At 41.8% G+C, this 15,174-nt stretch overlaps 1 protein-coding gene across 3 annotated transcripts in view; it reads right to left on the bottom strand.

Moving 5' to 3' along the window:
- Window positions 1–480: 480 nt before the first annotated feature.
- The window catches only part of ddah1 (dimethylarginine dimethylaminohydrolase 1), a 73,913-nt gene continuing 59,219 nt past the window's right edge, over window positions 481–15,174 (bottom strand). For all 3 annotated transcript variants that reach the window (XM_076726110.1, XM_076726111.1, XM_076726109.1), the window contains 3 exons: window positions 13,121–13,240; window positions 7,645–7,788; window positions 481–3,730 (listed from right to left, as the gene is read on the bottom strand). In XM_076726110.1, coding sequence (XP_076582225.1) covers window positions 3,614–3,730; window positions 7,645–7,788; window positions 13,121–13,240 — 381 coding nt within the window. In that variant the 3' untranslated portion in view covers window positions 481–3,613. The remainder of the gene's footprint in view (window positions 3,731–7,644; window positions 7,789–13,120; window positions 13,241–15,174) is intronic.

The raw sequence follows: 15,174 nt of genomic DNA, 5'->3' as shown, positions 1-15,174 counted from the left end.
CAATGTCCCGGGAAATTCCCGGGTCAGTCCCGGTAGAGTCCTGGAACTTACCTGGGACTCGTGATACAGTAGTAAAAAAGTAAGCACTCAAGCTAGCAAAAATGAGTACAAAACAAACGTCTTTGGAGACCGTCTTTGGAAAGGGGAGAAGGCCAAATGAAGAGACAGAAGAGCCTACAACTTCCAAGAAAAAGTAAGCTGCATTTTAGAGACAACATCAACAGCTACTTAAATACGGGTTTATCGCTTCACCACACCATTGAAAATGAGAGAACAGTTAGATTTTGGCCCAGGTTCAGGTTTGTTTTATCTCACCTGATGATGCTTGATGGTCTACATACCAACCGTGTCTTTGAGGGTTACATCTGTGAATATGTTATCAAGAGCTGTTAAATATTAAAATGAATTTCATAACCATGAAATGAAAGTTGAAGTTAACCTCCACAACTGCAGATGTGTGACCAGAATAAAAAAACACAGTTGAATGCTAGATATCAATTTATTAAAGAAAGTAGATGAAAGGCTCATTTTAAGACGACTCAAATAATTATTACTCACAACTTGTATGAAAACCAAGAGACCTGAGTTGGAATAAGGGCTAACACAACAGCAGTGACAACTGGGATAAGTGTGGGGATTAGTAAGAGTGATAAATAAGCCCTCAGCAAAGTCAGCACACTTTTTCTGGAGCAGTTACTCACATTCAGGCTCGCCAGCCAAGAGCCAAAAACGTATTAAATGTTATTCTGATTTTAAATCAGTGGTAGGAAAAGGTTATGGTGCCCTCGAGCTGTACAACCAAGAGGTGATTTGGAGCAATGTGAGAGTGGTTGGCAGTTTTAGATGAAATGACTTTACTTGCATAAAATCCAATGGTTGACGTTGTTCTAATCATACAGTGTATGACTGGTCCTGCCTGGAGTAACTGCGTGAGAATCATTACTGGATGCTCTGCAACTATGCTATCACCCTGCACCCAGCCAGCCACCCTCTGTTAAATATACTACTGGTGTCACACTTTTAACAGCAGGCCATCACATCTACAGCATTTGCCAGACTGTATGATATCATGGCCATAAATTAGCCCAGCTCGTCTATGAGGCAATAGCAGAGGGTGGGAGAAAGTGAGCACTGAGAGTGAGACAGTCAAGAGAAAGACAGAGAACGTTTAAGAGAGTCAGTGTTTACTGGTGTACAAGCCTCTCCTCCCAGCAGGAATTCTTTCCATGTTTCATCATCACTGCCCGCTTGCCCATACACAAACGTCTATGGAGGAAGGTTGAATCACCTCCTGATGTCATTTCCTCAACTTTCACTTACAATCACATTGAGAAACAACATGGATTCAGATCTGATGGGCTTTAACGTATACAGTATATAGTGTATGCACAGTGTACATGTTTACATACACCATGGCTACAGGCCTCAAACATGACCAGTGAAACAGAGCTCACCAACATCCTCTAAACTCCTGCTGGCAGCTGCCATTGTGAACACACATGGAAACACACCAAGCAGGGGCAGTTTGCTTGTTCTGCATGCTGATTGCAAACTCTTTCACTGCAGTCACATTTTACGGGAACAGACATCAGCTTCACAGCATGTTCTTAACCAGTTTTGGAGTAAAAAATGCCAGACAGGAGCGAAAAAAAAAGAGGCAGTGTAACGACGACATGAGCAGAACCAATGTGAGAAAACTACAGTGGATTCAGAATCATTCAGCAGGAGTGACGTGGTTAGTTTTCCATTCAAGCAGTGCAAATTAAAAGGAGGAGAGGTGTTATGTTGGACCAAATGAAAGCTTAGTTCTGTGTGAAGGATTATCTTATCTGTAGGGGATGAATTTGCATCCCCACATGAATCTAAACAAAAGCTTACCATGAGGGATGCAAAATTGCTTTAAGGTATACTATGCAGGTTTTTGCTGAAAAAACAATCCATAGATTTAGATACAAAAGTAAGCCCCCTCAGTCCTCACTTACGAGAAGTGTGTGGCAGTGTATTTATCTGCAGAGACTCTACCTGTATTTTCTTTTTTTCTTGTTATTTTGCTGTGGTTGGGACATTTCTGGGCTGCAACTTTTGGGCGTTTGGTGTGTAGCCTGTTTAGTTAGCTTGCTGAAGTATCAGCTTTTCTATTACAACAAATGTGACATTCCTTGAGGGGTAGCTTGAAGGGTCCAGTGCACCTCTGGTGGCGCTGAGCCATGGAGGAAGGGCAAAGTTTGAATGTCATGTTTACAAAGTGTAACCGACAATCCCTGCAAAATATACCTTTAAGCAAACGGCCACGGTCTCGTAAGAATCAATGAAAGTCCTTCTGTTAGCTTCTCTAGCTGGAGGCAATTATTCAGATCAGTCAAACGTGGTTTCGAGTACTGTACGATCAATAGCAATGACTAATAAGCAATAGTTGTGAAAAGTAAGAGCACCTCAGGTCTCAATGGCAGTACTTCACAAATCAGTCACAAAAAAAAACAATAATCATGATACTGCGATCATACCAAAAGCTAGAATATCTCTAGAAGGTTTTTCAAGAACAGAATTTTCAAAATGAGGAATTAAAACAACTTCTTAGTCAGATGATGGCCATGCATTTTTCTAAAACACATCATCGTCTGTCAGTGGTTTTGAATGATTTACAGTCATGAAAATTACTCAGCACCAACTGTAAAGAATCAGCAGGGATTTAACAAACACTTTTGAGTACCGCTAAAAAGCAACGGCGACAAAGAGATTCTCATATTACAGCAGAAGTAGGATTTTTTTTCCTCATCTTGCCCCAAAATGCAGTTCTTGAAAAGTACAAACTGAGTGCCGATTGCATTATATAACCGAGCACGCACAAAATCAAATCACAGTTAACATGGTGAGTGTAAACAGCAGAAATCAACAGTTTACATTTTCACTATAGATGTCAGTGTTAGTTATGTAATTCATAAACCAGCAGTGCAATGCTGACTGTAATGTAAGCCTGCTTTTCAATGGCAACAAAAACAATCAAACAGATCCGTCTGGTTGTGTTGGTCCAGTGCTCTGCTCTCTATGGCTCCCTTAAAGGGCTGCAAAAATCCAACAGCAAGCAACGATTAGCAGGCTCATGATCTCAGATCAGATCTTCATTCATTAGATTTATCATTAATTAGAATCAAATTTTAATAGACTGTAGGCTGGTTATTAAGAAGAAAATAGTCAAAACACATGTGGTTTGACATGGGGTGAATTTACGACCCGTTATCTAATCTGCAAACCTGCTCTTTTTATTCAAAATGTTAGAATGTATCCAAATCAAGAGAAAAAGGACTAATTGTGATGTAATATTCTAATTCAGATAGAGAGGAATGAACTTAACTAATGTTGTCTGAATGATTTACACACACTTGTAAAGATTTTGTAATGTAGTTTGAGTGTTTTGCAGGAGAAAGGAGAGCGGATGATTCCCTTTGATTTCTATTTCCTCTGTCCCCTCAGCAACAACTAACTTGCCTATCCTTCCTTGAAGTGCAAAGATAGTTTTGCTACACCTCGGGATCCTTGGTGAACGGATACAGGCTGCGCTTGGTTACTGTGCACTGAGAGACCCCCCCGCCCCCCGCCCCCCCAGTGAGCACGCTCAGATGTCGGCCTTCTTGTTGATGAGCACAGAGCAGCATGTGAGGGCTCCATCCACTTTGACCTTCTCCTTGTTGCACACAGGGATCAGCATGTGGTCCTTCAACTTCTCGAACACCTGCGGGACACACAGATGAGGCTTTGGTTGGAAAAAGTGTCATCCTGCCTTTTTAGATTATTCTGGTTAGAATTCTCTTGGATGAAATTGAACAGATCCTCACAGTGTTCTGCCACACATCACTGGACAAAAAGAGTTCAAAGCTATGATATATTTGGGAATCAAAAAACTGCTCTTCTAAAACATTCAACAAATAATCAAATACAAAATAGATATTGTCATGGCAACAGCTATGTTGCTATATGACTCTACCCTTGGCTGCCAGATGTGTGAGCCAGTGTATTGACCAGTCAGCACTAGAGCAGGCTGTATACAAAAGGCTGAAGCACAGCTTAGCTCACAGCAGTTAAAGTGAAAGGGAGAACTTGTGCAACACAACATTGCAACAGAAGTTTGTGTACTTGTTAACTTGTCATATGACTGATAGGACATAAAAGCCCTGCAGAGACACAAAATGTGAAGTAGTTTCAAGAAGGTTTCCTGGTCTCCTGGCAAAATAGAAAAAAAAAAAAAAGATGGGAGTGAGAACTATTACGACATTCTCAAAAGACCCTCGTAAAGTAGTGTGTCACCCTGTGGACATTTTCCAGAAGAAAACCAGTGTTTTCCTACCAGACTTCCAAACCAGGATATTTTTCTCTTTAAACTCTCGCTTCAACCCTGCTGTGATACTGAGCGAGACCTTGCGGCACATAAACCTGAGGGCTCAGCCAGAACGACCAGCTAAACAAATTCTTATCTCATGATGCAACACGGCCGATGAAGCCTCTGGTGAACCAGCGCCATGTTTAAAGCCACCACACTCACGTGCCTTATAGCTCCTGATTCTTCTCTACCCAAGACATTTTGTGTAATGTGGGCACTGCACCATCATACTCATGTGTAGCAGCATTACACCACTTAAAAATATGTCTTTTTTCGACACAATTTTAATGTCATTAATCACGTTTTTGCAGGTATGTGGTCACAAACTAAAGTATTGGATACATGTAAATTTTGACTTTGGCAAAGTCATCGGAATTGGCACTATGAATGCATGCGCCGAGTTTCATGGCTGTCTTAATAGTTGTGGACATGTTTCACAAGAAAACAAAACAAACAAATGAACCTCATTATGATGCCAGGGGGAAAAAAATCCAAAAAAAAAACAGACAGAATCATCCTCTGGAGAACATGAACATCTGTCTTAATCATCTGGAATCCATCCAACACTTGTTAAGACACTTCGGTCTGAACCAAAGTTTTAGACCATGTGAGCGAGCGGCACTGCCATCCAAAACAAAACTTCATCATATGATCAGAGAGTCAGCTCAGGGAAGGTCGTGCTTTTGTACAACTCCCCCAAAACAACATCAGTAAATCCCCTGCTGTTTATAGCATCTCCACCTCCACAGTGTCTCTTTTTCTGAACATTTCCAGCCGAGTTCTCATTACTGTGGTCGAGATTTATATGTTGGGTCGGAGGGTGGCATGGTCCCACACAGTAGGGGCTTCTATTTTTCACTGGGCCTTTTGTGTGCTCAGTTTCTTTATCTCCAACCTGAGCCCTCTAGAGCCGTCGCCACTGCTAACCATTAAAGATGTCCTGTCTCCACCCCCTCCGACCCCACCAATCCTCTCTCATGACCCCCTGCCTTTGTTAATGTGGGACTCTTATGTAACTTCACGAGCAAACTAAAAATAGACCGGAGATTAGGACAGACAATGTTTGGAGTTAGAAAGCAGCAGAAGTCTTGCAGAATGTCTCTGAGGTTGTGCTGAGAAATCTCTACATCTCAATGTAGGAAAAAGCAACAAGTTCCCTTGGGAAACGTGTACCAAGTGTAGACTTACTGTACAACAAGGCATGATAAAACTATTCCTGCTGTCTTACTGCTTACGTTATGTCTTGTGCTATTTATATTTTTTCCACTTTCTTTAAGCTACCATTTTTAAACAGGGGTTGGGCCAATTTCTGGTGGGTTTTAACATTCTAAAAGGAAACTGTATCATGGAACAAACGTACATTTCTCAAATATTGCTCCAAATGATCCGTTAAAAGGTGCGACTGAAGCAGGAAGCATGAGTTACACAAATATGCTCCAGTTGAATTCCCTCAGTTAATCTTCCTGGAAAACTGAGCCCTCACCATAGATCTATGTCCAAAGACGCATAATTTTGTGAATTCTTGCTTCTAAAAATAGCTGGCCGAGGTTGGGGTTTTAACCACAGAGTACATTTTGAGGTCTGAGCACTGTCTCTGCAGATTGTAGGGTGCTGAGTTCGATCCTGTGAGAATCCCTTTGACTTGTTGTGATGTGGAGTGACCCAAAAGCATCTAAATAACACAGCTATGGCTCAGCGTTTCCAACCCCAGCAGACAAAGTGAGATAATAACACGTCATTCACGGTGAGTTACTGTGGAAAACAAGATGCAAGTGTCCTCAACAAATGCCACATCTTGACATTGTTTGCAAGTAGGTCGCTGTAAGTCTGAAAGAAACTAAAGAATGGTTGTGGTTGTATGTGTTCATACAATGATAGTGTGAGACACTGTCAGAAATGAGTTCAGCCAGGTACGTCGAGCCAGCATACAGCCCATGACAGTTTAACAGGGAACACATGTTAAGGATAGCTGTTAAGAGGACGCCCAAGGCAACCCTTCGATATTTCCTTGAAATTAGTCTCATACTTATAGATTTCTTTTGGTATTTCCCTTTCTGGAATAGTACCAACTTGGCAACCACAAGCACAAGAGTTTTTCTATGGAACAGCAAACCATTTTACTTTCATCTCCAATAGAGTAGTCAGTCATGTCTTTAAGAGAAAGTTTTGGCATTGTGTCTTCTTTTAGAGACCCCAAGCGATTGTTTTGTGGAAGCTAATGGGGATCTAAACAAAGAATCGCCATGTTAGCAAACAGTGGCTTATTGACACACCGTTAGCATTCATTTGGGTTTGTGACCGAGTTCACCTGACAAACATAAATCCAACATTCACTCTCATTTTAGCTCTGGTTTGGTCTCCACCAACCCCTGAAGGAAATATCTGGTTCTTCAGCCGCTCCACTATGTTCACCAGCTAGTCGCAAACTTTGTCTGTCTGCTACTTAATGCAGGATGTATACACTGGGGTTTATCAATGAGTTTTTTCACTGGCACTGATGAGAGTGCTCTGCCTGACATCAGACTGAAGTGTCAACTCACAGCGGTCATTGGATCATGTGCTTTTTCAGATAAGAAACCACTGTTTCACCTCATGATGACAGGCGAGTCATGTCTGTGGAGTGGGTGGATTCAAAGGTCTGGACCCAGGCGAATGAGAGTGGTGAGACCGTAAAAGCAAAACAACGAGCTTAAAGACTCTAGAAGAGCTCTGAGGAGCTGAGGGGAACCACAACACACGGTCAGGTGAGAAGTCTCTGAGTTCAGCACGACCAGTGACTGCTTCCACATACATGTAGTCATCTGATCCGTTGTTAACAGAAAAATATTGATTATAGCAGCTTTAACAAGCTTTATTTTGAATATCATGAGGTGAAAAAGAACCTAACATTTTTTTTCCTCGGACTCCATCTCCTCAGGCTCTTACTCCGCGGTTGAAGTCATGTTCACAAAAGGTCGCTTCACATAAAACTGCACTTCCTTTGTGTAAAGCCAGTGTTGGTTGTGGTTGACCTGCAGCGGTCAGTGTAAAACAAGCACATAGATTCTTGCAGGGTTTCCCTCTCCAGCCAGTTGTTTGTCTCAGATGTCTGGACAGGATGGAGAGCAGCAAAGACAAGTGCTCTTTAAATTCAAGCCACTAAACCTACCTGACTGTTCTGGCACTTTTTCTCTCTCCTTGAGGTCTAACCTCAGGATTGTAAATGATTGTGTGTTTGCATGTGTGAGACAAAGTGACTGTGTGTGGATGTGAAATGAGCTGAGCATCACCTTTGCACTCTCTGGATACTGCTCCGCTGTGGCGTGAAGCAGCACAGGTCCCTTATTAGGCAGATTCATGTAGACGCAGTTGGCGGCGTAGTCATCAGGCACCGTCAGTTTGTCATAGCGATGGTCACTCATTTGCTGCATGATCTGCACACACAAATAACAGACGGACAGGAAATAGACATTTAAATAAACAACGAGCAGGCTGTGGCAGTCCACATGACTTTCAGAGACACAGACAGAAAACAGCTATTCAGATTATCAGAGACTTTGAGTCAGAACCAAATCTTTCTGCTGGCCAAACCACTCTCAGGGTCTGGGGGGCCTTAATGGAAAACGCAGGAGTAGACAGACATTCTTTCTCAGCAGATGTCATGTTATTTATGTAATCTGAAAAAGTCGAAGGTGGGACAGGCAGTGGAGGGAAGAGAGGCGGAGAAGACGCCCATGTTGCCAAGTGGAAGTCGGGGGGCGAGGATGTTATGACCAGAGGAGAGGCAGGTGCCTCTTAATGTTTATGAGCAGAACATCTGCGGACGGATACCTCAGAGACGAGAAGGGGGGGAGGTGGAAAGCGAGTTAAAAAAACCTATTGCATCAACATTCAGAAAAGGTATTTTAAGAAGTCACATTTTCAACAGACGTCCTTTGTCTCTTTTGTTTTGGTGCCTTCATCTTCAATGGTGGGCAGGATGAGTTGGTGCTGAGGTTTGCTCATGATCAGCAGTCAGAAAACAGAATTTATGAAAAAAGAAATGTTAAGTCTGAAGAACAGACTTTTCTCATGAAATCCACCAAATGACATTTATGAGACTCCACTGCAACAAAACGTGTGACGTCTGCCTGACGCACATATAGGTTTGAAGGAGTGGCTGTGAGTGAATGTGATGACACAACCACAGGAGAAAAAAGTGTGTTTTGTGAGCACAATGGGCTTCGTGGCTGAAGATGTTGTCATTTCACTTCCCAGTGACTTTTTTTGTGTGGGAGTTATATATAAATATGGATTACTTTGCATTATGTTACTTGCATAATAAGCTGAACACACTCACACACCTGGTAAAAAATGAGTTATTGTCATGTAAACAGACGTCTATTGCCAACTGATCCAACCCAATAGCAAATGTGCTGTTCTCAGCACTCTGTTAGGGCTTTCCTGGGAAAATCTATTCTGCACACAGGAAGTGACACATTTTATGTTTCTGGCAGCAGCAAGAGTGCTGGGTTGGAATAAATAGAAGAACAATTGTGTGGTTAGTATGAGCAGCAAATCCCATCATTAAATAGAAAACCAAAGGAAAAAGTTGCCATCGGACTGGACTTGTTAAACAGAGCAGCGATCTCTGGGAAGTGCTGTGCAAAGGCAACACAGGAATGACCGCTTTGTGCAAAACAGTGCTAAAAGCAAAGAATAAAAAAAGGAAATCATGCAGCACAACAGTATAGCAAACTGATAGAGGGAACTAATATCTTGATACATGCAATGGCCTTAACTCATTTTTGATTTCTGAACAGTAAATTAGCAGGCCAGGCAAATGGCAATGTCACATAAATCGGATTAACTTTACGGCAGCTGACACTGCAGGGCTGCAGGGTGGAGTGCAGGCAGTGTGTGTGTGTGCATATTATGACTGCACGTGTGCAACCAGACCAGACACATTCCCAGGTCACTTGTGGGTGTGTTAGGTGATTGCAGCAGCCCTAAATGAAAACACTGTACATGTGCGTGACGGCCAACAGTCTCTCACACACAGGGGGATTAAGAGTGGTAGAGGGGAGAATAAACGTTGACTCCACCAAAGATCACAGTTGTTCTTGCTTCGCTCTCAGTCTAGAAAACACGTCATTTTCTCACCAAAGACAGAGAAAAAAAATGATTCAGGATATGAAAAATGCAATAAAATTCTTAGAAAGTTGACCCGACTAATACACAGTTGGTTCTCTGTTCAGTATCAGTGGGTGCAGCCAGTCAATATAAAGACAGATTACTAGCTCAAGTACTTTTAATGAAATTTTTTTTCATTTATTCAAATCTTGAGGATCAAGAAATAAAAAATCAAGGGACTTTCAGCGGCTTTTTTTTTTTTAACAGCAGTGCATCTGCGTGATCACTTTAATGTGCCTCAGATTTGTGTCTTCTTCAACTGTTTAAGAGCAAAAGCAAAACTAGAGAACAAAGGCTTCTACGTCGTCCTCCTGGCCCTCGACCACGTATACAGCTACAGCAAATCAGCAGCAGCTTGCTTCTGGACAGTGGCTGACTTCCAGTTAATACACAGAGTGGTAACTGGGCAGCAGAACGCGCTCGGTCAGAGCTGCTAAAACAAAATATTTACAGGAAAGTAATAAAATCCCTATGGGCCGATGACAATCTTGACCAGTTAACAAAAACACTGACAATTTACTGGACCTCATGCCGTCCTCTGTGGTCATCAGCATAATCTGTGTTTTGGCTCCTGGGATGAATATTTATAATGCTCATTGTAGTAATCCTTCCAGGAAGCCTTTAAAAGTTTTACAATACTTCTTTTCACTGATGAACAACAGCAGCATGTACAAGACAAATCCTACTTGAGGCTGCTTCCAACTCCAGAGGGGAAATGAAGCTGAAATTGCTTCCTGTTGTTGTACAATAAATGTTTGTTATTGCTCCCTGATATGCATTTCACTCTGGAAATATTACTGGTCTATAGTGAATGTTTATTGCTGCACCCTTTTGTATGAAATGGAAGAAGACTTTGAGGGAAGTAAAGGGAGCGGATGATACAGAACATCTCTGATAGTAATGAAACAAGAACACGATTCTTCTTTGTCTTACTACATAAATAAGGCAACAATTCAGAGACACTGCACTGTAATCTGTGATGCTCTGTCTGACTGTGAGGCTGACTCATCATTGGTAAGGAAACCAAGTGCTCAAATACCATATATGGCCCTCTTCCTGCTACAATACATACTGCAAAACTTTACTGAAACTATCACAACAACATTGTGATTATAAGCATGTTGGCATGATGATGTTGCCATTTAGCTCAAAGCATCACTGTGACTAACTACAGCCATTAGTGTGGCTAAGTTACAAAGTGCTTTACAGTAGAGTCAAATAAGAAAAGTAAATAAACTCCAAAACACAAGATATAAAACAAGAGAAAATGATTTCAATAATTACAACATATAACATCAGTCGAGAAAAAGCCACAAGATATAAGCGAGTTTTAAGAAGAGATTTAAAAGAGGTTACTGAGGTTTGCTTGCCTGAGATCTCCAGGCAGGAGACACAAGGCGACAGTTCAGAGTCCCAAATCTGTGACCTGAAATGTGTTATCAGCTGCTACTCTCTGACACTGCAGCTGAAGGACTCCATGAATGCATGCTTTCACATCACAGGCAAGGAAACATAACGCTCAAATGCCCTTCTTCTCCTGATATCAAACTACTCCTAACCCACCAATTTATCTGTCAAAGATCTAAGTTGATCAAAAAAATGAAAAACATATTTTAGGATTCAGTTCGTGTATGTGAGTATGTTTGTGAGCAGGATTTCGTCAACAAACACAACTCATCCTGAATACGACCTTCACCGTGTTGTCACTTCATTATCTATAAAACTCAAGTGTGCAAACATCCCTGGGGAGAGGATCAAACCCTGACCAGTAGAGTAATGACCTCATGAATCAAACGGGGCCTCTGACAGAGGCAGTATTTCGGGATGATGACTTCATGAGTGAAGCTTGGCAGGGACAGTGGCAGATGGATGACAAAATCCATCCGGTCAACATGTACTCTCATCCCTGGGAGAGCTAAACACAGACAGGGGACTACACCCGGTCTACATGTAAACACATTATGAGCACTGAGACTGAAATGATTATTATTGTTAAAGAAATCCAAGATAAAGACGGAGCCAAACTGCAAAATACAGTAAAAATTAACAGCCTTCACCATACATCTACATATACATTTACAACTTCCAACCACATAGTGCAAACAGGTCCTCTTTTGTCAGTAAATATTCTATAGCAGCACAATTTAGCTCCCTGAAGACAAAGTGAATTAGTCGGGCGCCAACTTTGACTTGTACAAAGCGTCTTTGTCCAAGGGTACACAGACAAGGAGCCTCACTGCCATAAGAGCTGCATCCACATCCAAAACAAGCACTTTGAATTCATTAAAACAGCATTCATGAGATCTCACTCCCCACACAAAGAGAACATTACCTAATTACAAATCCAGGCTCGTTAAAAGTCCTTTAAAACAGGAGCTAATTGCTGCAAGAGAGGGTGACGTAAGCCATAATTAGAAAGCGAGCAGTCTGTCATTAAGTCTCGCTAACGGCCACTCCTCGCTCCAGTGGCTAATTACTGGGGTGATCAAACAGGCAGGAATCTTAATGAGTTGATGCTGGAATATAAAATCAATTAGCATTTGTGTTTATGCATAGATTCTTGACTTCTTGTGTACACTTTAGCAATGCAAACATGCTTACAAACCAACAAGTCTGACCTTGTGCTGCTCTCAAGTACTTGGCCTCATTAGGATGTGTTGTCGGATGGTCTGGTTTTAACTGCCCCTGAGATATACTGACTTTTACAATATTTAAAGTAACCTTGTGTAAGGCTGGGCCAGTAGGGGGGGGTATCACACTAGGAGGTGTGTGAAAAGCCCTTCCAGTGAGGATCCGTCAAGGCCAAGGGTGTATGTGCTTGTGTGTAAGTCTTCATACTTACGTAATTAGACAAACAGCATGTGTGTCGATGATGTGCAAATACGTATTCCACTGCACTTCAGTCGTGTGCGCCGTCCCAAAAGCTCACATACAGACTCATATGATGATGTCTGGGAATTTTAGCGATAATTCCATCATAGGGATGGGCTGAGATTTATTATTCCCTTTGTGAACAACCAATCTGTCTCTGTCAGGGTGTAAACTGCCTCTTCTTCATGTTAAGTCCTTCGCCATCCCGTGGGTTTAGTTTTTGAGGGCTTTTGCTGTGACAGAGCTCGATCGATTCAGAAGCCTTTTACGCGGTAATGAGCTCAAGCTGTTTCACGGAGGGACAATACCTTTGCGACTGAAGATGAAGTGTGAGTGCCAGGGGCAATCCCCTCAGATTAGGCGAGAATATGAATTAATGAGGAGAGATTAAGGTGACAGGTGGTTTCAATGCACTGGCAGTGGGAGGTAGCAATCAAGCTGTAAGTAAGGGAGTCTGCTCTGAGTCAACACATGTGATGTCCTGTCTTGTAGTGCTATTCTAGCTGAATACGTTGCAGAACGGGAGAAAAAAGGACGGGGCTGTTCATATCAACACGCATAGAGCCAAAAGTCAACCAAAGAATACAAAAAAAAAAGAAGAATCAGCTGCGTCAATGTGCGTCATAGTTAACCAAACAATGCCACTGCATTGATTTAGTCGTTTCCATGACTACAGCCGGGGGGAGCAAGAAACAGGATGATGCTTTTACTGCACATGCACACCTTGAGGGTCTTCTGTGCCGGTTCACTGGAGCCAATGACAATGAGTCCTGGTCCTCCCATACTGCAGATGGTTTTCAGGTGCAGCCCTTCCACCACAGGCACAGTCGACACGGCGTAGTCCTGCAACACAAAGCCCAGTTAGGTGAAGCAAAAACTGGGATGGGACAGGACCAGGTAGCAAAAAAATTATTTCAATTAATGTCACCTCTCTAAGCAGGAATCGGGTTTGTGCCTGTCTCTGCATCTGCCAACGCACTCTTTACTCACAAGTGTAATTCCTTATAGGCAGTAGTACAAAAAGAGACGAATATTATGCACAGCAACAATGTCTCAATAGCCCAATATAAAACACTGGTGACACTGTCCCACACATGCTGACAATGAACTCTGTAGATGTACAATGTTATGGTGAACAGAATATTAGAAAGAGATTTATATATGGTTTAATCCTAATGTGATACTCTTCATTCATCAAAGGACTGTAACGTACAGGTGTGTGTGATCACTCAGTGAAAGTGTTCCTTTGTCACTGACAATACTTCACAAGCCTTTCGAACCACAGCAAAGTGCCACAGCTCCACTCAGCACAAGGGAAATGATAGGATGCTCTGAATTCACAGAGCACTATGGTGGTTTATGCAATGGCATTAATCTGGGCCTAAAGTGGCCTTTAAAAGTGTTGGGCAGCTCTGGGGCGGAAACAGCAGGAGTGTCTGTGAGATGATGTTAGTGAGCTCAGGGCTCAGGGGGACATTACAGAGCAACTTGTAGGAGCCTGATTGGAGAATCTACCTCTGGCTGCAGGATGTTGCACACTAAATGTCAAGGTGTTACAAAACAAAAGGTAATATGAAATGGCACTGAAAGCAATTGCCACTGATGACGGTTTGACCACCTGGACATGGCTGCTGGTAGACGATTCAGGAATCACTTTATATCAAATCAAGTCAGGTAGTTTTTAAATCTTTAAACTGCCTCAAAAATTTGTTTCTCTACGTACGTTTCTCTACGTATTTCTCTATAATATTAAATATTGACAGATAAATGAGCAATAATCACAAAGATTGTAAAAAAAAAAAAAAGAAAAAACTTCCATAGTGTTGAGAGTAACACTCAAAATCTTAGCTAATTTGCTTCAACAGGAATGCATGGGTGTGGTTTGATCACTTTTAACTGACAGTGGCTTGGAAGCACGAGCCAACAACCCCCACAACTGTCATCACATTTTGTTTGAAATGTCTACATCTAAACTCTGATTGGTGCACGAGAGCATATGACATCACTTTTTTTTTTCTTTTTTTTTCCACTGAGCTCTGCCCTCTTCAAACCAGTGAGACAACACAGATATAAAAACCTCTCATGAAATGAGCAAAGCTGTTCTAACTGTGGCAGATGTGAGAGTGACCCCATCACTCATAGCAAGAGGCTTCTTAAGGAAATATCAGTTTCAGGGCCTTAAAATCTCCAAGCTTTCAGACTGAGGATAGAAACAGCTTTCTGCAAGTAATAGCATCCATACTGATTGATATATAGCCCATATTAGTGCAGCATATGATACAGCACTGTATAGCGACCAACAGTGTTTTATTAATTGTAGCCTTTGACAGCTGATTTTGGACTGATCCCTTCATTAAAATGCCAGTTGAAACCTCAGCAAGAATGAAAGCCTGGGCTCCATATTTGAAGAATTATTACACTGCATACTCTACTGAAAAAACATCATTTTACCACTGACTTTGTTTTGATTTTGATTTACAGGGCTGGAAGAATTTCCCCCTTTCAAGCTGACTGATTGAGCATTTGATACATGCACTCACAGTGTGTGACAGTTAGACATACTGTAAGTCTTTTGAGAAGTGCAAACGAGAGTCGGTTCCTACAGAGATTTGTAAAGGCTGCAGTGATACTGAGCTGTAATTTGAATTATGATAGGATGTGAGACTTTAAACTTATTTTCCAAGGCCTGTCCTCCCTGAATCTATGCGAGTACATTTATATGATCGTATAAATTTTGGTTTGCGCCTAAGAAAATAACTTCCCACTGACATCCATGT

Source organism: Chaetodon auriga, chromosome 3, assembly GCF_051107435.1.
Source record: "Chaetodon auriga isolate fChaAug3 chromosome 3, fChaAug3.hap1, whole genome shotgun sequence".
NCBI classification, from domain to species: Eukaryota; Metazoa; Chordata; class Actinopteri; order Chaetodontiformes; family Chaetodontidae; genus Chaetodon; species Chaetodon auriga.
Note: the sequence above shows the minus strand (reverse complement) of the source record. Positions and strands in the feature narration are given on the sequence as shown.